General features: G+C 45.4%; 9 protein-coding genes across 12 annotated transcripts in view; 4 read left to right on the top strand and 5 right to left on the bottom strand.

The window, feature by feature from the left end:
* RB195_011202 (uncharacterized protein) overlaps positions 1-91 on the bottom strand; it is a gene marked incomplete at both ends in the record, with an annotated part of 16,489 nt that extends 16,398 nt beyond the window's left edge. For both annotated transcript variants that reach the window (XM_064192519.1, XM_064192520.1), the window contains one exon: positions 1-91. This exon is cut by the window's left edge and continues 59 nt beyond it. In XM_064192519.1, coding sequence (XP_064050101.1) covers positions 1-91 — 91 coding nt within the window.
* Positions 92-185: 94 nt separating this feature from the next.
* On the top strand, positions 186-9,057 carry RB195_011201 (uncharacterized protein; the record flags this gene model as incomplete). 2 transcript variants are annotated; one of them, XM_064192516.1, is made up of 5 exons in its annotated part: positions 186-2,483; positions 2,602-6,095; positions 7,193-7,272; positions 7,325-7,416; positions 7,492-9,057. In XM_064192516.1, the coding sequence occupies 5 exons, from the start codon at positions 186-188 to the stop codon at positions 9,055-9,057; spliced, it is 7,530 nt and encodes a 2,509-aa protein (XP_064050099.1). The 2 variants fall into 2 exon arrangements, with proteins under 2 accessions (XP_064050099.1, XP_064050100.1); XM_064192517.1 differs by lacking the exon at positions 7,193-7,272 and having other exon boundaries at positions 186-2,531; positions 2,602-5,808; positions 5,950-6,095; positions 7,356-7,416.
* A 424-nt stretch (positions 9,058-9,481) lies between these two features.
* Positions 9,482-10,065, bottom strand: RB195_011200 (uncharacterized protein; the record flags this gene model as incomplete). Its single annotated transcript, XM_064192515.1, has 2 exons — positions 9,482-9,686; positions 9,764-10,065. The coding sequence occupies 2 exons, from the start codon at positions 10,063-10,065 to the stop codon at positions 9,482-9,484; spliced, it is 507 nt and encodes a 168-aa protein (XP_064050098.1).
* Positions 10,066-11,833: 1,768 nt separating this feature from the next.
* Positions 11,834-12,322, top strand: RB195_011199 (uncharacterized protein; the record flags this gene model as incomplete). Its single annotated transcript, XM_064192514.1, has 1 exon — positions 11,834-12,322. One exon carries the CDS (start codon positions 11,834-11,836, stop codon positions 12,320-12,322), a length of 489 nt encoding a protein of 162 aa, XP_064050097.1.
* Positions 12,323-18,312: 5,990 nt separating this feature from the next.
* Positions 18,313-18,993, bottom strand: RB195_011198 (uncharacterized protein; the record flags this gene model as incomplete). 2 transcript variants are annotated; one of them, XM_064192512.1, is made up of 1 exon in its annotated part: positions 18,313-18,993. In XM_064192512.1, the coding sequence occupies one exon, from the start codon at positions 18,991-18,993 to the stop codon at positions 18,313-18,315; it is 681 nt and encodes a 226-aa protein (XP_064050095.1). The 2 variants fall into 2 exon arrangements, with proteins under 2 accessions (XP_064050095.1, XP_064050096.1); XM_064192513.1 differs by having other exon boundaries at positions 18,313-18,942.
* A 256-nt stretch (positions 18,994-19,249) lies between these two features.
* Positions 19,250-19,531, top strand: RB195_011197 (uncharacterized protein; the record flags this gene model as incomplete). Its single annotated transcript, XM_064192511.1, has 1 exon — positions 19,250-19,531. One exon carries the CDS (start codon positions 19,250-19,252, stop codon positions 19,529-19,531), a length of 282 nt encoding a protein of 93 aa, XP_064050094.1.
* On the bottom strand, positions 19,255-19,608 carry RB195_011196 (uncharacterized protein; the record flags this gene model as incomplete). Its single annotated transcript, XM_064192510.1, has 1 exon — positions 19,255-19,608. One exon carries the CDS (start codon positions 19,606-19,608, stop codon positions 19,255-19,257), a length of 354 nt encoding a protein of 117 aa, XP_064050093.1.
* On the bottom strand, positions 19,605-20,253 carry RB195_011195 (uncharacterized protein; the record flags this gene model as incomplete). The annotated part of the gene is made up of 2 exons (XM_064192509.1): positions 19,605-19,914; positions 20,138-20,253. 2 exons carry the CDS (start codon positions 20,251-20,253, stop codon positions 19,605-19,607), a joined length of 426 nt encoding a protein of 141 aa, XP_064050092.1.
* Positions 20,254-22,082: 1,829 nt separating this feature from the next.
* Positions 22,083-22,583, top strand: RB195_011194 (uncharacterized protein; the record flags this gene model as incomplete). The annotated part of the gene is made up of 1 exon (XM_064192508.1): positions 22,083-22,583. The coding sequence occupies one exon, from the start codon at positions 22,083-22,085 to the stop codon at positions 22,581-22,583; it is 501 nt and encodes a 166-aa protein (XP_064050091.1).
* Between the last annotated feature and the right edge of the window lie 520 nt (positions 22,584-23,103).

Genomic DNA, 23,103 nt, shown 5'->3' with positions numbered 1-23,103 from the left:
GTCCTTGTGTGCCCGTTGACGGGGTTCCTCTCTCCTGTCGCAGATTCCCCGCCTCTGTGCTGTCCGTGCTCCCACGTCCCAACCACACCATCTTTCACCGCATGTCCGCGCATCGTATACCCTACATGGCAACAGCATATTATATACGACATTTTTAGGTGGTATCACTCTACGATACAGCTGTCATGTCTACGCTCCGTGGTTGCAAAGCACGCTTGACCAACGCGATCAACAATTTGACGCGGCTGGTCAACTCGGCGAATTCCAACTACCCAACCGTCTTCCGTTCGGACGCCCACCCGGCAGTACAGCTCCGCACCCTCCAGCGTCGAATCGAGGACATGGGAAACGCTAAGATCTCCATTGAAATAGCATTGGAGACATTCCAACAGCGCCATGAACACGCCATAAGCTTCATCGAAAACCAACCGAACGCCATAGAGCTTATGGATGCCTTTGACATCTACTGGCGCGATCACAAAGGTGACGAAATGGAACCAACCGCAACCGCTACCATCTTTGCCCTCGACGATCTTATCCGCAAGGAAACCGAACTTGCGGATATGCTTCGCACCACCATAAGCGCATCCACCACACCACAATATAACCCTACTAACACCACTGATGAGCCGATGGATGTCACATCCATCAGAAACCCTACCCTAACACCACCGCATATGTCCGGAGGCTCATCACCACCATACCCTGCTGCGGATACCATGAATGTACAACTCCGCAAGGTAGAGCTGCCTACCTTTGATGGGGATTTTTCCACCTATTATGATTTCTGGGCCAAATTCAAGACCGCGGTCCACGACAATCCATCCCTATCCACCGCTGCCAAATTTATCCATCTTAGTAGCAGCCTTAAAGGTAGCGCCGCACTTGTTGTACAGGGGTACGACATAACCAATCCCTCCAACTACCACCTAGCCATTGAAGCCCTACGCAGACGGTATGACCGTCCGCAGTTCACCCACAATTTCTTTTTGCAGAAATTAGAGAACTTGCCAGCGTCGTCTGCCGCCGCTTCATCGCAGAGGGACACATTATGCCAGATCCAAGCGTGTATCCTGCAGCTCAACCGCTTCGAGGACACGTCAACATCGCTATCGCTCAAGAAGCTCATTCGCAGCAAGTTCCCACGAGAGACTCAGCTGGAAGTGAACAGGATGGAACACCGGTCAGGTACGATTTGGAAGATGCATGAGTTTCTTGCGGGTATTGATGTGTTTATTCAAGAACTTGAGAAGCTTGACGATAGCCACTGTCCTCCACCTAGCCATGATCAACCCTATTCCGCATTATCCACCACATACCGCAACCGCTCACCATCTCCAGAACCACTTTATGATCCGCATAGATGTTGTTTCTGCGGGTCGAGGAGCCATCGCTCGACCCGCTGCACCACATCTATGCAGACCTACGTTCGCCGTATGATAGTCCGGAACCTGAACCTCTGTTGGAAATGTGTCCAACCAGGGCACATGGCCAACTCTTGCCGGGCTCCGAACTGTCGTTACTGCCAACGTAACCATCACACCATTCTTTGTTCGTATTCATCTGTTTCGCGTTTTTCTCGTGATAGGTCTAGGCGTTCTAATGATAATCGTCGTAATAGTCGTAATAGTGTTCGTTATGATCGATATACTTATCGTTCTCCCCGCGGACGGTACCCTTCTAGGGAATCGTCCCGGGAAAGAAGTTCTTCACGCTATTCGTCTTCATCGTACGATTATCCCTATTCACCATCTAGGCGCCATCCCCGCGATAGAGACTACCACCATCAGTCTCATCGCAACCATTCTCCCTATCGTACATCTGAACGTGATTCAGAGCGAATGCGCCACCGCAACCAACGCCGCCACTCACCGTCTCCATCTTCAGCACCTTACGGGGTCAGATTTCGTGCTAATCCGCGCGATAGTCTCTCACCCGTACGCCGCAGAAACCACTCCAGCCCAGAATCCAGTAGCCATGTCGCCGATACGGACGATGAGATGCATAACGCACTTGATTGCCGTCCGGTCGACGACCCCACCACCCTTACCACCTCATCCAACCACCAACACCCTCTTCTTATGACTGTTAAGGCTCACATTCGTAATCCTAAGACGAAGACCCTTGAAACGGTCAACGTCATGCTGGATTCAGGAGCCCAAAACAGCTTCATAAGCAACGCAGCCACTAAGCGCCTATCCCTTAAACCCTACGACCACAAGCCACTGACCGTCATCGGATTCGGAGGTCATCGTTCGACCCAAGAATCCGGTACAGTCGACGCCACCCTCTTAGATGCCGCAAACAAACCATTCCCCGTAACCCTACGAACTCAGGAAGTTCTAACTTCCCAGTTCAAACCATATCGTCTCAGTAAAGAAGACAAACACGCACTCCGCACATTCCGCATTAACCCAGACAGCCTTACCATCAGTCGCCACGTTACGCCAGATATCCTGCTGGGTATCGACTACTTCTGGGAGGTCCTGAAAAAGGACTCACCAAAGCAGTTACCCTCAGGATTGATGCTCGTTAACACGCGATTCGGACCAGTTGTCTCGGGTTCAACCTTTTTTCGTTGATTTACTGAGACAATCGCAGAACCATCTAACCACATCACCATCTACACCACCTCGCTCTGAAGACGACATCACCCACCTATGGGACCTCGATCGTTTAGGCATAACCGAGGATCCCGATCCCTCTGTCGACAAGGAAGAGGACGCACGGATCCTGAAGCGTTTTCGGGATACCGCCCAGGTGATTGACGGCTACTTGCACGTTCAATTTCCCTGGAAGTCATCCCACGCTCGCCTTGCCGACAACAAAATGTTAGCCCTTAAGCGTCTTCAGAGCCAATACCGTTCCTTCCAAACCAAACCAACCCTTTGGAAAACATATGCCGCAACCTTTACGGACTACCTGGAGCAGGGCATAATAGAGGAGGTCGACGAGCACCAGTTCGACGACCACAGAGTCTATTATATCCCGCATCAGGCAGTCATAAAGGAAACATCGGCCACCACTAAATTGAGAGTCGTGTTCGATGCGTCCTCCCACTACAGAGGCGCACCGAGCTTAAACGACTGTCTTCACTCTGGCCCCGCAATCCTACCAGACATGGTAGGAATCCTCCTCCGTAGCCGCTTAACACCCTATCTCCTTATTGCCGACGTAGAGAAGGCTTTCCTTCAGATTCGTTTACAACGTAATCAACGGGATGCCACTCGTTTCCTTTGGCTTCGCAACCCTAACCTACCACCAACTGCGGATAATCTTCGGATCTTCCGGTTTACCCGCGTACCATTCGGTATAACCGCATCACCATTCCTTTTAGCCGCATCCATACTGTATTACCTCCATCTTGAACCATCGAAGCCGCTCCACAAGGAGATCGAGGACAACATCTACGTCGACAACATCCTTCTTAGTGCCTCGTCCGAGCGACAAGCCATTAAGAAGTACCGCTCTTCCAAATCCCTATTCAACTCCATGCACATGAACCTTCGAGAGTTCTTGTGCAACTCCAACACCGTTAACCAGTCCATCGAGCCATCTGATCGAGTCAGGAATCCATCTTCCGTGAAGCTCCTTGGTATTCCCTGGAATTCACGCACCGACACCCTTCTCATACCACTTAAAACCGCATCCGCGAATGTGTGCTCGAAGCGCACAGCGCTCAGTGCATGTTCATCCACCTTTGATCCACTTGGTCTTCTCACACCATTCTTAGTGCCCTTCAAGGTATTCATCCAGGACATCTGGAAGAAGGAATACCAGTGGGACACTCCATTTGACCAAGAGGACCATCAGCGATGGGACGAATTGGTCCAGCAGCTCAAACATCCGTTGCCACCAATTCCACGTTTCATCGCTTCCGCAAACCGCAACACCACTTATGAGCTCGCAGTCTTTGGAGACGCCTCACAACGTCTCTTTGCCTGTTGTGCTTACCTTATTAGCCGCTCACCATCAACCACTTCTTCACAGCTAATCATGGCTAAGTCATTATTAGCTACGGCTAAACTCCAGATGACCATGCCACGATTAGAGTTGCTCGCATCCCTAATAAGTGTGCGTCTAGCACGCTTCCTCCATCACCAACTCCATCTTAAAATCCGCACTATCCACTTCTTTTCTGACTCGAAGATAGCGCTCCATTGGATCCACTCATCTCGTCCACTTAAACGGTTCGTTCAGAATCGAGTGAACGAGATCCGCACCATTTTAACCACTTTCCACAAGACAGACGTTCAGACGAAGTTCTACTATGTGCAGTCAGACTCTAATCCAGCTGACTGTGCAACTCGTGGACTTTCGACCGCTGACGCTGTCAACCACATCTGGTGGCATGGACCATCTTTCCTTCGTGCTCCACAGTCGGATTGGCCTAAGGCCGATACGGACTTTGCCCTACCTCAGGATCTTTGTCCTGAGGCGGAGCACGAGTTTCAGGCCCTTAGTGTCCTTCCGACACAACCATATGAATCACCACTCCGTTTCCGTGCCACTAGTAGTTACCTTAAGCTCATCCGTTCAACCGCGTATGTGCTTAAGTTCATCAAAGCCCTATTCCTAAAAACCCGCATCCGCAATTACACCCTCAACCTAGCCACTGTTGTACTGTCCAAGGACGTTTCAGCCTCGGAGATCACCAACGCGGAAACTCTCCTCATTATGGAGCATTACCGCGAGAGTGAATCCACGTTGAAACGACTACCATTGGATAAGTACAACGCTCACCGCGCTGCAGATGGATTGATCCGATGTCCGAATCGATTAGACCATGCTCGGACTTCGTCTCAGTCATCTGCACCTATCCTTCTTATTCCGGAGCACCACTTTGTCCATCTTCTCGTTATGTACCACCACAAAACCAGGTTCCATTCAGGTGTCCATGCCACAATAGCCGCTCTCCGCACATCATATTTCATCCCTTCCATCAAAACCACCGTCACCAGAATCCTTCGGCTCTGCACAATATGTAGAAGAGCCCAAGGACACCCTTACCGCTATCCTGAGATGCCTAGTCTCCCTCCGGAACGAGTCAACCGCTCTAGACCGTTCCAGAAGGTTGGACTAGACTACTTGGGACCACTTTACTATAGAGATCAGCTCCATTCTCAAGCCAAGATTTGGATCTGTCTCTTCACCTGTATGGCAACTCGCGCTGTACATCTCGAGTTAGTCCACAACAACACCGCATTCGAGTTTTTACTCGCTTTTCGCCGTTTCATTGCTCGCAGAGGCACTCCGGACCTCATTATCAGCGACAATGCCACCACTTTCCGCTCAGCCAACGATTCCCTACAAAGCACCATCTATAACCGCAAAGCCATAGAAAAGATATCCACTCAACTCGCCAACCGCAAGATCGAATGGAGGTTCATCACTCCTCTTTCCCCATGGAAAGGAGGATTTTATGAACGTCTAGTCGGTCTCTTCAAATCCGCATTCAAAAAAGCCATCAAACATACCCTATTACCACTTTCCCAATTTCAGACCCTGGTTGCAGAAATTGAAGCAGTGCTCAACTCCAGACCACTTTTATCCATCAGTGACACATCATCTTCACCACACGTCCTTCGACCAATAGATTTCGTCTCACCGCAAGTGGAACTCCAATTACCATCTCCGCACCACAACCCTCTCTACATCCCTCCAAACCGTCTTTCGGAATGGTACAAGGAGACACTCGCCGTATTAAACAACTTCTGGGACATCTGGTACAAGGACTACTTATCCGCAATATCCGCACGTCACCAACACCGCATCCATCAAGGAAGGTCCAGTCCACTCATTCCATCGGTAGGAGACGTTGTTCTCATTGCCGATAAGAATGTTCCACGTGGACAATGGCCTTTAGCCATTATAACCACTATCCACCGCACCAAATCCAACATACCCAGATCAGCCACTGTCCGCATTGCAAACGGTCATGAGTTGCAGAGATCGATCAATCAACTACATCCATTGGAGATTTCTGCAAAGGAAGACCCACGACCGAAGAAGAGCCGCCAACAACTGCAACCCACACGGATCCAACCACCACGAGCAGCCAAACGGGTACGATTCGCACTTGGTACGAAGCGAGCGTGAGTATTTACTTGCTTTAGTATTTTGTGCTTTTTGTTTTCTCGTTTGATGCTTTTTATACCTTTAGTTTGATGTCTTTTTTGCTTTCGGTGCCATTTCCATTGCATTTTGTTCCACTTTCACCATTTCTTGTATTATTGTGTTTTATCCCTTATTACCACGTTTAGCCACGTTTTCCCATGTCTTACCATTTATTCCCATGTTTTCCACTTAATTACCACTTTATTCCACCATTTTTTGACCCTTCCGCACCCTTCCGCATCCTTCCGCACCCTTCCGCGTCCTTCCGCACCTTACCGCATCCATCCGCATCCTTCCGCACCCTGCCACATTCTTCCGCATACCAACGCACCCTTCCGCATCCCACCGCATCGCACCGCATTGGTCTGCGTCCTAATCCGCATCTATACCCTTTCGTCGACTGTACAGCCATTTCTTACTCACCCTCGAGTTTTTGCGCTCCAATCCACCTTCTCCGTCTAGGACCAGTATTACGGTAGTTAGCGTACCCTTGTCTGCATAGATTGTGAAATCCATCTTACTCTTGGCGTCACCGTCACAACCGCACGTAAGCCACCTCTTTTCATCTACCTTTTCACTTTTTTGTGTTCCCTTGTATCGTACTCGTGTTTATCATTCCTTTTATCTCTATTGCAGCACCTCTATCACTCATTTCTCGTAACCAATCCCTTCCATTTTTCACTTCCTTTAGATTCTCCCTTTTATCATACCTTTGTACATTATGTTTCTCTTCCTTTATTATTATCATTTAGTCGTTTCTGTTTTTCTTCTTCCTTTATTATAGTGTTTAGTTATATGTTTTTCTCGTGCTATATTACTCATTATCTTAGATTTGTAGTTTAACACTCATCTTTTTGAAGTTTTTTCTTATTTCGTAATATCTCTACAGTTATTGCGCAATAGCGCCCCGCCCTTTATTTCCTTACATAGAAGTCATTCTTTTAGGTTTATTTTTGTTATCTTATCTATTATTTATTTTATTTCTTATTTAACCTTTACCCTTTCCCTTCTCAGTTGCCCTTTCATGCTTGTTAGCGCCACGTAGTTCTTGAATTATGACCTGTCACTCAGACAGGTCAACTCAGGTTAACTACGTGGTATTTATCCACTTAGGTGCTGCCGCTCATCCATCTCTTATTTCTTATCCGTTATCACGTTAGTACGATTCATTTCTACCACTTTCATACCCATTACAGGGTTTTCTAAGGTCTGACCAGCCTTGTACTCTGTTTATATAGTAACTCCGTTATGGACAAGCAACAGCCAACTACTAGTAAAACTGCACGAGCGCGGGGGCGCGTAAGTTCACATTCACGTTATAACTTCCCTTTTATTTCTTCTGTGCAGTCGCAAACACCTATTGAATCATCTCAGGAAACGCGCAGCACGTCCTGTGCCCCTATGGACGTGGATATACAACCTACGTTCGCAAACATGGACGCCAGGCTCCTTTTTTCTTGTATTGAATCACTAGCTGCCACAGATCCGCATCCGCCATCCTATGAGGAACCACATTCACATAGGACTCAGCTACACCACTTACCACATGACGAACAACCATCTCAAGAGATCCCTCCACCGACCGCAGTCCGCCGTTTTCTATGCCCTATCGAAGCCTGCGAAGCATACGCTACAGGCAACTTCGAACCCTTGGACACCCTCGTCATCGATCAGGAGACACAGATCAATAGTCTTCCTGTACACCAACGCTGCGCCCTACGCCTTGCACAAACCCTATCCCTAGCCATCCATCTAAAGCACACCTTCAGCCTTTCCCATCTGGCCGCACGTGACCTTTGCATGGTCGAAGCCTTTATACGTGACGACTATTATATCAATATACGCGACATGATAGTCGAGGAAGCCACCCTACCCACACCATCTCAGCTCCTTTATCCATCTATGCAAGGCCTTCCCATCGTCACCCTAGTCCAAAGTTACCGCGGAATCCACGAAACCACCATAAAGCTATCAAAGCTCACGGCAACCATCGCAGAAAGACCAGAGACATGGCAAGCCATAAACGAGGTGATCGACGCGATAGAGCAGATAACCACGGCGCAGGCCAACATCCATGCACACCGCTACACCATCGATCAAAACATCACAGCAGCCATAAACGCCACTCCAGAGAAGATCGCAACCTTTGTTGACCATCTCCACCAATTTTACATATCCCTACCACGAATAGAGCATCTTCTCCAAGCCGCTACCGCAGCATGCGCCGAAGCCAATACCATCCTATCCCTTCTTTTTAAACGTTTGCGCCGTCATCGAGCCGTGTCTCGCGAATCCACCCGACCGAGAAACAGGGACGAAGAATGGAAAGACTCTATCACTGCACCCTCCACCTCAACCACAGCCATATCCACAGCATCCGCACCTACTACCTTAACCACTTCCAGAAAATCGCCATCTATAGACACCATCTCCATCTCGTCATCGTCACCAGGCCCTTCGCACAAGCGCCACAAAGGCCAAGACAAACCATCTATGCCACCATCAGCCACCAAACCAGAAGACACCACTCGATCGGACAGATCCGTCGAACAGTATCCCTCCACGTCGTCTGACACCACTTCAACTTCACGACCACCACGGGAACAATCCAGCTGCTTCCTCTGCAACGACGACCATTACACATCTGACTGCGGGTGCTACAATAGCCTCGGCGAACGCTGCCTGCGAATGGCCGGGCAGGGTCGCTGTCTCAGATGTCTGTACCTTCATCCTCCTGGCCAGTGTCGCAGAGAGAGACCATGCGGGATTTGCTCCTCCAACTGGCACCACCCAGCCCTTTGCCCTAAAAACATCAGAGTAGTCAACGACGTCACAGGAGATCTTCGACTATTCTTCGACCAGATGGTAGCCCTATCCCAGAGGAATTACGAAGCCAAACAACCTAGACATCGCGGATATTCCACCTCATCCAATTATTAACCACTTCACCATCTTACCCTGCCATAACCACATACCATCTTACCAAAACATCCTGCCATAAACCACATACCACCTTTACCATCTGCATTCAACCACCACACGGCAACATTCCATCTACCATCTCATCACGGCATACTAAACCATCTTTATCACCACCACAGTTGTACGGCCCACTTTATGAGGGAAGGGACCAATCAATGACCCCCCCCCCTTCGTTTGCTTGACGCCATCTTTCGACATGGGACTTCCACCCCCCTCAGGAAAAACCACAGTGAGGAAGCTAAATTCTTCCTCACAACCTCACCTTGGCCCTCCTAGGAAAATCCATCAATTTCTTCATGTTCCAGGTACTAGTTGGGTCCCACTGTCCACCGTCCATGTATAGCCACCGTCATGTCGAGCCGCTGTTGTCGAGCCGCTGCCGTCATGCCTCACCACTTAACCCATGTCGAGCCGCTGAACCCATGTCAAGTCGTTGTTGTATATGTCGAGCCGCTGCACATCGCCGTCTCCTCCTATTCAACGTCGTCTTCATGGTCAACCACTTGTCGAGCGAATCAGTACAACGCCACGAGTCGTCTACGTCGTCATCAGGCAAGACCTTTGCCCGCGGGCATACACCTGCCGTCCTGTAGGGTAGTCTTAGGTAAGCATGGGCGGCAGCTAGAATAACCCGTAGGTTGTGTTTGTCTGACTCGTAGATGACCGGTTCTCGGCAACCATTGGCCCTTCGGGGTCCCACTTGTGGCCAGTACCATCAGGCCTCCATCTTCTCCCTAGCGGTTCTTTTCGGCCGCCCCCAGTGTCGTGCCCGGCACGACTTTCCCACCCAGCCGGCCGCCGCTCTCGCGCGCCGCGTGGGAAACCTTGCCAATGGCAATGTATTACGGTAGCGTTCCCACGCGGCAGCCATATATAAGGGCTGGCACCGAGCAGTCGGGGTTCCAGTTCCAGTTTTCTTTCGCCACTCTCCGGATCTCGGACCAGTCTCTTATTCGCATTATTCATGGTGTCGTGTTGCGTCGCGTTATATTTCGTCTCGTTCGATAGCCGCACCGCCACACCACCGCAACAACCCTATCCCTGGCTGGCTGCCCACGGGGTCCGAACCGCAACCCTAAACCATCTGCCGCCGAGAGCCACCTAACCATCTAGCCATGACTGGCCCCTTATTTGATCCATCTTTATGTCGTGTATATTTGTGTGTGCCGTGTCGTGTATTGATGTATTAAGGATAAACCCTAGTTGTAAAACCCTTGTAACCACATTGCACCTTAGGAACCATATTGGGGCGTGGGATCAAGGGGGCAGCCCCGAGGCCCCCAAAGGGGGAGTCGGGGCAGGGGGGGAAGGGACCCTCGGATCGAGCCCGCAGGGTTCGGAGGGGCTAGGCCGCCATACGGCGACTGGCCCAGCGCAGGGCCCCTCCGGATCCGGGCAGTCGGCCCTGGGTCCCCCCCACCGATGCCCGCTGCTCCTACTGGGGGGGGGCGCCGGGGGGCCACCCCCCATTTTTTTTTTTTTTTTAAAAAAAAAAAAAAAAATAAAAAAAAAAAAAAAAAAAAAAAAAAAAAAAAAAAAAAATAAAAAAAAAATTATAAAAAAAAAAAAAAATACATGTGCAATGTTAATCACCTAAAATTATTAGGTCTGCCTACGAATAACGTGCTTTTTTGAGATGCATACATAACTCAGAAAGGAGTTTTGAAGGAGCGGTACTGAACGTTTACGAAAAGGATTGAAGAGGACCGTACAAAATAGGCAGCATTTACTATTCAAAGAGTATTAAGGAAAACGTTGTTAATCTTCCTTTCACACTCGAATTTGTGCAAATCTGAAATACGGTATTTTTCTGAGATGGTCCAATAATTTTGAGCAAAAAAAAAACTCTCTAAACGGTACAATTTATACTAATGTCATCATTGTGTGGTATGCCCATAAGTATTATCGGGGGAAAGGGGACAATGTTGGCTTTATAGTGACAAGTGTTGTGATGAATGTTGGAAGCAAATAGATGTGAGCAACAAGAACAAACATCGTTTGTTCTGCAACAAATAAAATTATTAAAAGGAAATGAAGCATTAGAAGAACAGTAAATCTTTCAAATCTATTAAAAAGCTGAAGTTCTTATTTTGTGCAGAACTTGTATGAGAACGAAGGACTAGTGGTGGTACCCTAAAATCCCATAGATAAGAGCGGTCCATAGATAAGAGCGGTCCATAGATAAGAGCGGTCCATAGATAAGAGCGGTCCATAGATAAGAGCGGTCCATAGATAAGAGCGGTTTGTGCTAGAAAATGAAAATTGACGTTTGTATACGTTTTTTTTTTGGCGTTGTGTGCTCATGATTATCGCAATAATAGCCTACAACTCTACCTTTATTCTTACTGTTTTCTATACTCTTTCTATCCTGTATCACCTGCTATGAAACGTCATAAATCGTATACAGCAGCTTTCAAGCTAGACGCCGTCAATTATCGTGATTTGCATGGAACCTTGGCAGCGGCTAGTCATTTTGAAGTCACTGAAGCAATGATAAGAAAGTGGGTTGTTGATCGACAAAGTCTTCAAGAGATGCCAGCAACGAAGAGAGCCCGACGATACAAAAAAACCAAGCGTTGAAGAAGTTGAAGATGCCATCTACAACTGGGTTGTCAAAAAACGAGAAGAAAATAGAGCTGTCACGGTGAAAGAAATAAGGACCAAAGCAAAGGAATTAGCAGAAGAGCATGGTCACCAAAATTTTAAAGCATCTGCGCATTGGTGCATCCTGTTTATGGCACGAAAAAAGCTCTCTGTACGAAGAAGAACAAGTGTCGTTGAAGTATGGAACAAAAGAGAAAATCACAATTCCGACCCTGATCGCTCTTTGCTGATATTTGATTCTGCTCGTTGCCACGTAACTGATGAAGTGAAACTATTTTGTCAACAATATAGCAAAATTGCCGTAATACCAGGAGGATTGACTAAAATATTGCAACCCTTAGACGTCGGCATCAACAAACCGCTTAAAGACCACTTGAAAGCTGGCTGGGAAAAATGGATGAGAGATGAAGCTAAAGCAACTTACACAAAAAGTGGAATAAGGAGAAGGATGAGCTACGAAGAAGCTGCATTTTTAGTTAGCGAAAGTTTCCAATCCATTTCATCTGATGTTATTCAACATAGCTTTGAAAAAGCATTGTGTGATTTGGAAAATCTCAAAAACGATTTTGCCATGATGAATATAAACGATGATGACGAAGTAGAAATTGGAAAAGTTTAGTGTTATGTTTAGGTATGTTGGAGTCCTTGTTGTTTAATATACAAATAAAATTTTAAAAATATTTTTTCAAAATCATTTTTTACCGGTAAATTAAACCGCCCTTATCTATGGAATTTTACTGATCGAATGGGCTCTTCAAGTTCTATCCAGAGATCAAATTCCGGCATTTCTAGAGAGATTCCGGCAGAAATTCCGTTAAAATCGCTATTTTTCTATATGAATTGTTTATTAAGTGGGCGGGGTTTAGAGTTGAGGGGCGGAGCTTCTTCTAAACTTCTTCTCCGATTTTTATTTATCCATCCATCAAGTTAGAGGGGTGACTGCATTCAATTTCAATTTCATTCCAATTCATTTTTCACCGGTAAATTAAACCGCTCTTATCTATGGGATTTTAGGGTATTTTCGCGTGAGCTGGTAAGGGCAGCTTACAGGGTATTGGAAGGTTTGAAATGTTTACTATTGAGTATGGTAGTATGTTGATAATCAGTTAATATTTTACGTAAGTTTAATGTAAATAGTAAACAATTGAGTGCAAAATGTAAACAAATGGCTGCTTTTTGGAAACCATTTGAGTGCAATGGAGAGATTTTTTTTGGAAAATCCTAGTGCTTTGAATCTAGACATTCGGCGACCACAGAGTTAGGCAATTCTTTGAAAAACATATATATCTGAGAGCAGTTTTCCCACGCTATTTTCTCCGACAAAGTGCAAGTAGAAGGAATTAATGGGAATAGACGGCGATATATGGTTTACTTTCACATTGAATAGTTTCCATTTCTCCGCACCACTTCAATGGATCTCGTTGGATCCAGTTACGTGATAGATAGAGGAGCCACTTCAAAACTCATGCGAGGATATCATTACGCGAATCCTGTTACAGTCTTCTTCTGCTTGCACTGGTCTTACCCTCTTATCTGAAGGTTCTTATGTAATCTACAGAAGGTGACGCTTACGCAGCGCCAAGAGGAAGCAATCAGATTCCAAAATTTATTATTTTGTCCTGGCAACCTAAAATTCGAAGGTGAACCCGGAGTTGAGGTGTCGACTGGTGAAATACCAAATGTTAGTGATCTGTACCGTTACTGCAACCGAGAAATTTTATTTCATAAAAGTTTAAGAAATGGTAATAAAAAGTTGGCATACACATAGCAATTTTGAAGAGTAGAATAAATTGTAAGTATTGCGTAATATGTAGTTATTGTATCAAGTTAATAATGACTACTGTGTCTCGACAATGGAATTTCACGCAAAAACTTTCATATCAAACTGTATTAACTCATGAAAACACTGGCAACATTGCAGAAACTAATGATCTCTGCGATTTAAATGAAAATGTAAAGTATTCAGTGGAAAATTAGCTGTTTCATTAATTACAGCATATTTTAGTAAATAATTTGTGTGCATCATTGTCGCACCTTTAATGAGTGTGAACAAATAAGTAAGTAAATGTGCCAGATGAAGTGGAATAAAACGGCTTTCACAAGGAAAGAAAAAAGCAGAAAGCTAGTGGAGCGAGAAAGCTCATTTCAATTTGGTTGACATGAAGTTCGTGGCCACGCTATGCTTGTAAATCTTAGTCCGAGGCTTACGCATAATTCGACAATAAATAAAAAAATAGAAAAGGCATAAACAGCTTGGATTACTCCATTCGTAGTTATGTATGAGGAAAAAAAAAACAAAGTTTGAAAAGCATAGGCACGAACAAGATGGCTCAGTATTAGAATAATCAATTGATCGATATCAGATCAAATCTTCACACCCAACAGAAAAGAAACACAACTGAGAGTTATGGTTCCCTGTGAAGTCGAGGTGAGCGAAACCAGAAGAAGATGTCTGTTAGAAAATAATCTAGACTGTCTATATGGTATGGGGAACAAAAATCCAGACAGGTCTGCTAAATATATAGATCTGTGCGCGTTTTCTTCCATGGTCACCTGGAAAATTGTAATTCCGGAATGATAAACGAAAGGTGATGTTTGTTGCATCCTTCTGCGTTTAGAACACACGAAGAAGTCCACGCGTTTATTGCTTCTACGTGTACCGTAGGTATAATTATATATTAATTATATATAATGTTAATTATATTTTCACAAAAAAAACAAAAAAAAATCTAACCTATCTCCGATCGATAACATAGGAACCACATGAACGATTTGATAATGATGATAAGAATGTTGTTGTCAATAAGTAAATTATTCGAACAATAAGCAGAAATCAATAAAATCCTACGTAGGAATCCAATGATTATGGGACTCGTTCATAGGAAGTTTTAAACGGAATAAAATGTCATTGCTTTAGTTTGTTCTTTCCATCTTTTGGTTCAAAAATATCACATTTGATTGCCCATTTGCTTATTCAATAGTGATACGTTCAAACTTTCATGGTATTGTCGAAATCTAGAAACTTCCAGCGGAAGCAGCAGCTCCAACAGTTTTATATTCGTTTTATATTATTAATATAACAGAGCGTAGCAGAAATTTGGCGAATTGCTGACTACAAATTACGAACACCACTTCCATTTTCTTACTTTCTGCTTTTTTCTTTTTCTCCCTCCTTCTCTTTCTTGTTCACTCTTTTTTCTATTTTTTCCACTTTCCTTCTTTTTCTCCATTTTTAGCTCTTCTTCGCTCTTTTTTCCTCTTCCTCTCTTTTATCCCTTTTTCCCTTTAATTCCACGCAGTTCATATTTATTCGTATGAGAAGTAATTGATGAGCGTTCCTTCTTTAAAGACTAAAAATGCACGCGAAAATCTTTTTAAAAAAGAATTTCAAAATACTCTACTTTTGGGCAACAGAACAGTTCGCTTTTGATGTGTAATTTAACTTCTTTGCACTTTACATTTCCAGCAAAGTGGAGTTTCCAGATGCCAAAACAGAGCATCTTTGACACCTGGCTGCTTCCGGAGAAGCAGTTTCTGAAAAGTTAAAATTAAGGAGGGATTTTTTAGGAAGTTGAAGCAATCAAAATAACTGAAGTAAAAGAAAACGGAAAGAAGATGTAAATATATAGGTAACGAAAAAGACTGGACCGAGCACGCTGGTAGCGAGCTCTTATATATGTTGCCTGGCGCCCGAAATCTACAGTACTTCGTAGTACTCAGCGATATTCCCGCTGTCATTCCCGATATGAAGTCGTGCGGAGACATCACGTAGATTTGAAAGGACTTGCTCTTTTTCTTAGTTTTCCCATTTGCTGATCTCTTAATTTTTCAACAATCATTAATGCCGCTCATTGCTCTCGCTTCAACATACTATTAACACGACTTTTATATTGGTCGGTAAAGTTAATCAAATAAAGTGGTCACAAAGAAAGGTTACTTTGAAAATTGGCGGATGCTTCAAATATTAGTGCAATTTCTTCATCCCGCTTCATCAGCATGCACTGATGCATTACTCTGATGAACCAGCGTGTTTTGTATTCTGCTTCGTAAAAAATAGAAGAAAAGATTTGGTGGAGTGGAATTGAAAGGCAGCAAAAGAAAATCTTTTCAGATTTTGGGTCAAAAATAAGCTTATTACCAGAGACATCCAATATGGATGTGCCTACAAACACTTACCAAACACACAATTCCAGCTCATCAGTGTATTGTGATGAGTGTGCAGCAACCGTGACGCACAATCTGACAGTATGCATATTTACTCTGATTTCTTGTTACATAATTTTTATTTATTATTTATTAGGGTGGGTATAAGGCACCATCAGGTGTTTTACAGCGCTTGCACGGCTAACGGTGCGACATTGCTACAGGTCAACCAAGCTTTCAATCTTCAACGAATAGGTGTTGTTGTAAAAAGAAAACTTCGTAGTCTAATGGTATAAAAGGCTTTCGTTTCTACTTCTTTTTTTGGTGTTAAAGGTGAGATCCTTAATATGTTTCGCCCCGAAAAGGTGAGGTCAAGGTAGGACGGATCCCTTGACGTCAAAATAAAAGGGATGGTGTCAGAAGACACTGAGACGAGCTTCACAATGCTGAAATGGTGCCTCAGCACCAGAATGTAGAATGATGTGGTGGGAAGGGTTTTACTTCATCTTTCTGCTTTTTGGAGCTCCACTGATGCATCCGCGTTGGAAAGTAGTAGAATTCGGTGGCACGCGTCCGATGGCACCAGCAAGACATGTTGGCACCAGAAGGAAGTGGAACGTATGGAGCAGTGGAGGCGTCATGTAGATGAGTTGGTAGCAGAAAGCTTGGAAAGGGAGGAGGTCAGGCTAGTTCCACGAGGTCATAGTGTTTCAACAGCAGAAAGCAGTAAAATGAAGTGAGATGGCTTCCCTGTATGGCGAATCACTGAAATGTACTCCTCCGTTTGTCCAATTCTCTATACAATATACTCATCATACTTGACAGATGATTTCTTGAGAAATTATATAGACACACGCAGACGTCCGCTTTAGTAGGATCTAAGAAGGAAGTTCGCGTTTAATTTACATAAAATCCTTATCTTTGTCGGTATGATGATGAATCACATTATCTATCACATTCTATGTTAGCTATTGGGGAAGAAGACAATAGAAACTTAAATGTTATGCCGGTATAGAAGGAAAGAATATCATATCAATATCATGCTATAAAACAACGAGCTTAGCCTGCCATGCGTGAATATGTATGCATGTGAGACGAGAGATAGCGTTGAGAGACGGTTCCCACGACGTCGAGTTAGTGTGCCAGCGCCAGGAAGCGATAAAATAGGGTGAGAAGACGTCGTGGAATTGGTACCTGAAAGCACTGGGAACTGCACAGTTGGCCGACGGCGCAAAAGTTGGAATCAGTGCAACAGTTGGTGCAGCAACATCGGGCAATAATTCCATATCGACTTGTTAAAAAATGAAGGAGACGTTTGGAACTATTTCATAACTGTGATAACTGCATGTGTTGCATTTCATCCAAAAGCATTCTTCCGCATGTCTACTTCTTTGCACGTTTGCTTTAGGTTGGTAACATCTTTTTTCCAGAAATTGGAAGCAGGCATGCAAACGGCTGTTTTTAGTGGCAGCTAACACTTTACCTATTTGACGTAGAACCTCAACATTTTCAGTATGATGATAACGTTCCCATCATTTCATGTTCGCACGTCATCCTGTGCTGGTTGTGAAAGAAAAGGACGAGAATATCTGATATTTCGAGTAAGGCTTCCAAATTGTAGTGGTATCACCTGTCACCTGTGCTCCCGTTGTTCATCGATTTGCTCGAGCGGGCACTTGTAATACTTCCATTTGTCCCAATCGCGCGCACGTGTTGCCCAGTGGCATCGTTTCCCGCAAGGAACTCGAAGAGCGTCTTACTTTTCTGTGAAGGACTTCGTGAAGAGGTCTTATCATCGGATCAGATGCGGTGCGTTTGATGTCGCGTGGTATCCAGTCGCTTACAGCTCTAGTCGAACGGTTGTCGTTGAGACGCATCACGTGTCCGGCCCACCTAATTTTTGCTTTCCTTGGCGTATGCGTCGGTGTCTCTGATCTTCGATCGGTGACGTAGGAGTGAACTTCGAATCCCTTCTTTCACTTGCTTGAAGCGGGTTACTTCTAGCATCACCCTTTCAATTCCGCTTTCTATGACGCTGATCGCGTTTTCCTCCTGCTTGCGAAATGCCCAGGTTTCCGAAGCATAGGTGAAAGCGGGAAGTACGGTGGTGTTGAAGAGGTGAGCACGGAGCCGGGTGTTCCTGGTACATCCTCGATGCTCTTGTACGCTCCCCAAGCCGCACGTTTCCTTCTACCCAGCTCGGAGGTCAACTCGTTCATCATGTTGATTTCCCGATATAGACACTACACATAGCTGGAGCATTCGGATATGTTCGTTCCGTTGAGCGTGAATGGGGCATCAGAAACCCATCCGTTCTTCATAAACATCGTCATGTCTAGGTTCAGCTGGGCACCTATCCTTCTACACGTTTCATCAAATTCGACCAGCATCCGTTCCGCCTGATTGGTGGTTGATGTTATTAGTGCGATCTCATCAGCGAAACGAAGATGGTGTAAATGCCGGTCGTCAACTATCACCCCCACATTGTCCCCATTCCAATCCTCGCAGCGCGTTCTCCACGACCGCTTCGGTCTCAATTGTATCAAAGGCTTTCTTTAAATTGATGAAATTGAAACACAGCGGCATCTTGTACTCTCGTGATACTTCTATGAGTTTTGAAACCGTGTGTATGTGGTCAATCGTACTGAACCCTTTTTGGAACCCTGCTTGCTCGCATGGCTGTCCTTCATCTGATGTTCTTTCTATCCTGTTTAGGATTATTCTTGTGAAGAGCTTGTAGATGACAGACAGTAGGCATTTTGGACGATAGTTGCTGATGTCTTGGGCGTCTCCCTTCTTACTCAACAGCACGGTTTTGCTGGTTTTACATTGCTTAGGAGCCTTGCATTCCGATAAATAGCGAGTGAAGAGCCTCGCCTGTGTGTTGATGAGGACTGGCGGTAGGTAATTAAGATGATCAGGCTTGATTCTATCGAGACCGTATGAAGTAGGATTCTTCACCGACGTGATGGCATGTCGGACTTCGGAAGGGAGGACCTTTGAAACGACATGTCCATCTTCCCTCAGATGGTGAGAAGGCAAGTGGACATGGCTGTGGAAGAGATCTGAGCAAAAGTCGTGAATGACCTTCTCCATTCCCCTTCTCGATGCTGTAGTTGTTAAATCTGGGGTCTGGAGAGCAGTCATTCTTGTTTACGATTGGCGAAGGTCCGACGGGCATAACGAATGCTCTGTCCCGCCTCTGCCGCTTCAGCCAGCACTTCTGCTCTTCTCTCTTTAAGGTCTTTCTTTATCGCCTCTCTGCAAAGCCTTGCGAGCTCGGACGTGATTGGTTGCTTGCAGCTCGTGCAGCTCCACGCTGACGTATCAGCTCTAGAGTTTTCGGAGACAGGCGTCTCTTGGCGGTTTTGAAATCCTTCGCTTTCCTCGTACAGTCGTGAAGATGTTCTACAAGCCGTTCATATTTGTCGTCGATGTTGTCCACGACCGTGTCCTCTCAAAAGCCGACTGGCGAAGCGAAGAGCTCCCAGTCGATGGTAGTTCTGGGAGTTCGCTTGGTGAACTTCGCGGCTTTTTCTGCTCTCTGTGTGAAAGAAAATCTTCCTCTAAGAAGGCGATTATCCGATCCCGTATAAAACTTTGGTACAACAGCGACATCCGTCCGGCAAAATCTTTCACTGACGATGACGTGGTCAATTTCATTATGATACCCTCCATCGGGTGACTCCCACGTCCAGCGTAGAGAGGAGGGCTTTTGGAATTGCGAGTTTCCATGCATGGTCTTGGACCACATCTTCTCATCCGTAAAGCCCGATTCGAGTTGTAAGTTTTTCGAAAGAGTTGATGTTTACTGCCATATTCGCGTCGATGAAGACAGCAACTCCACCGACTCCTCTACTGTGGCATGTTCCTAAGAACACTTCTTCTCCAGTGTCACACACGGCGTTCAGTGGGTGGCGTCGCCTCGTCTCGGTCAGTTCGATGACGTCGTACTTAAACTTCCTGGCTTGCATCATCACATCTTCAATGGCCGCATCCGATGCAAGCGTTCGGGCGTTGTAATTCCGTAAATAGATCGTCACTCTAGTCCTTTTCCGTTTCGGTAGCCTAGATGACTTCTATAACCCCGTCCTTCCTGGCGCTACCGTACCAGACTTTCTTCCGGAATCAGGGGACTCTTTTCTATTACTGTGTTTTGCGTGAAAATTTAAAACCCATGGGCAGGTTGCAAGCCTTTAGTCCCATGAGGTTTGAGAGAACGTTGCGCTCTCTCTGAATGGGCAGGTGGAGCTTATTTGTTGGAGGCGACTCCAAACCGCCTCCCTTGCACCTCTCAGTCACTTGATTGCCAGCTTTTGGCCGGAGCGATGTGCGGCATACGGTAGTATTAAAAGCCGATCCTGGCAGAGCAGAAACAGGGAGTCCATCCCCTGAATCCACCTGCATCTCAAGGCAAGGCAGGTACTTCCCCCCTATACGGCACCTGCGGACGCGCTTCGTAGCCTCGCGACTAATCGGCTGTGTTCCCTCTAATGAAGGAGATCCGTGGACTGTAGTGGTACCGAAAAAATATAGGTGTGAATTTAAGTTTCAGTATTCTCCAATTGAAGTACTGACCAAATTAGGAAGAAAGTATTTCATCAAATCATAAATTTCTTTTAAAAAATGAACAAAAAAAGAAAAACAAAAATTCAATTCGGTGGCAACAATTTACAGAAAACGCCACTATTAGGATTCTGATAAGTGAAGGTGAGCGAAGCGAGAACCACAAGAATTCTGAAGTCCGGGATTCCTCACTAAGGCAGGGTTCTTAGTTCATGATACTTACTACGAGCAGAGAGCAATCACATTCGTATACAAGGGCTAAGATGCCTGCACGCATCTACTATGTATATATATTTCCCTCACATACTAAAATACACAAAAGAAACACAGAGAGATTTGATTCTCTAGAGAAAAAAACCAAAGGGAAGAATCCTACCCAGAAGGGAACCCAGCGAAATGATAAGAGAACGCATGCTTTTCTTTATTGCAATGTTTGCAATCACTATCTGCCTTATTATTTTCCCAATGATTTGCATGGTTTAAGCTTCTGGAGATTCCGGAAGCTTTGCTGTGAGTGTCCTTTGGCCGCAGTGAATTCAGAATAGCAAATTTCGATTATTCAGGGGAAATATTCACACCGATTCACGTGTGCATCTTCTTAAAACTACTATTCAAATTCAAAGAATTGCGGCAGGATAGTCTTTCTCGCAGAAATTTTTCGTCTAGAAGCATTTTTGGGGAGAAGTTCTTGTTTCGACGTTGAGTTCTCCGCACTGGTAAGTAAGAAAAAAGGATGAAAGGATAAAGTCACTGGCGTATCAATCCGTTCTGGATGCGCCAACGCGTTTTACTTTAATTCTTAATCGTTGGGGTTTTGGAATGCGTACTGACCTGTACAATGACTTGCGGGGGCCAACCAGTGATGAAGTCAGTGTTTTTATCCTCCCAGACATGTCTGGTACCAATTTATCGACCCCGAAGGGATGAAAAGAAATGATAAGGGTTTGGTGAGCGCTAGGGCGGATTCGAATCTCCGATCGATTGTGCACACAGCGGACCCTCTTACCGACTTCAATACACTCGCCCTTATTGGTAAGTAGAATTAGTGTAATGGTTTACTGCGGAAATACCGAAGAATTCCTGCCAATATAGTACCCACATGGCTATGCGCACTAGACTGACCAGTTTATCCGATGTGGCAATTTTTTACACCCGTATGGATGACAAAACTATTAATAAAAGGAGAACAATTTGAGCTATAAAAGATGTCGAAAGTTCCTGGCAAAAAAAAAAGAAGAAACTGTCTTTATTCTACAGAGCCAGAATTGAAAATTTGCCAATTGTTGGCATTTTATTGCTTACGGCAAAGAAATACGTTATTGCTCGGCACTTCTAATATTAAAACTTAATGCTTTAGGAAGTTTAAGAAAACTTGAAAGTTTTTACCACTCATACCGCTTTTATCTTCAGACGCGCTGACAAATTGTTTTCCTAAAAGTTTCCGTAGTTTCAAAAAATGCACTTGTAACGCGCTATAACATCGATTAAACACTGTTCCTCTTTTCACCTATCTGTGTAATATCAGAAGCATTGGAGATACGCTATCTACTGCTGCGATGCCGACGGGAGGAAAGTAGGAGGCTGCGCGATAGCTGGGAGGAACGACTACAACAACCTGGTGAAAGAGTTCGGCTCAACGTCGTCTAGAAGCGCTTTTGAAGGACTGTGGGATGGGAGGCAGAGGACGTGAACTCTGGATAGGAAGTGCCCATTCTCTTAGAGAAACCACTCAGGACAACACAAGGGACGCCTTCTATGATAAACTGAATGCGTGGGTGTTTAAAATACCGAGTCAGCAGGTGCTCATGGTCGGAACGTCAGAAGCAAATGCGAAGATGGGACTTGAACAACAATCCTATGTGCTAGGAAGGTGGTATTATCCAGCGGAGCGCACGTCGGATAACGGTAACTATCTGGTCGACTTAAGTGAACTGACGGGTCGCTTCATCGCTTCCACGTTTAAGAGAAATCATCAACCCCATCAGCATACATGGCAAGGACGTTGCTCTTCTGGCTTTAAAGGGACAACCCCTTTAAAGCCAGAAGAGCAACGAAAGCAGAGAATTGAAACATTCAAACCTGAGCAGGACTACGTTCTAAACACTCCTCATCTATATTGTGAGATGAGGAGTGAATATCTCGAGCTGTTCGAGACGTACGCTCAACTCTGACTACCGTCTAGTATTTTTCGTCGCAAGTTCTGGTCTGCATCTGAAAGAAACAAAAAGGGAAGATCTGGTGGACACGATGGAAGGTAGAGATGCCGAAATATTTTATTCCATCTGGAAATTGTGAGATAACAGAGATCATCTGTTTAATATGGATGGAAGAAAAGTACTTGACTCTATTCTATAGTGGGGTCAAAACGACATAAAGCACGGTGCAATTACGTACGCGGCTTCTCTCGAGGCTGTTCGGTGGAGCGCAGTGATTAGGAGCGCACTGGAGCGCTCAGCTCATCCATCGCTGCAGTTTGCAATGGTCCCATCTCGGTTCCAATTGCTGCCTCCACAGCGCCGTTTCAGGCGCGTAAGCACCGTGCTTCATCTCGTTTTGACCCGACTATAATTCGTCTCCACAAGGAGTTATCCGCCACGGACCCTAGGAGCCCTATTTTATAAACATCACAAAGAAATAACGCGCGACGAGTAAGGTGGCTTTTGTCCTTGCCGATCTACGATTGATCAGGTG

This window comes from Necator americanus, chromosome III (assembly GCF_031761385.1).
Source record: "Necator americanus strain Aroian chromosome III, whole genome shotgun sequence".
Taxonomy (NCBI): Eukaryota; Metazoa; Nematoda; class Chromadorea; order Rhabditida; family Ancylostomatidae; genus Necator; species Necator americanus.
The sequence above is the reverse complement of the archived record's forward strand: the minus strand, read 5'-3'. Positions and strand labels throughout refer to the sequence as shown.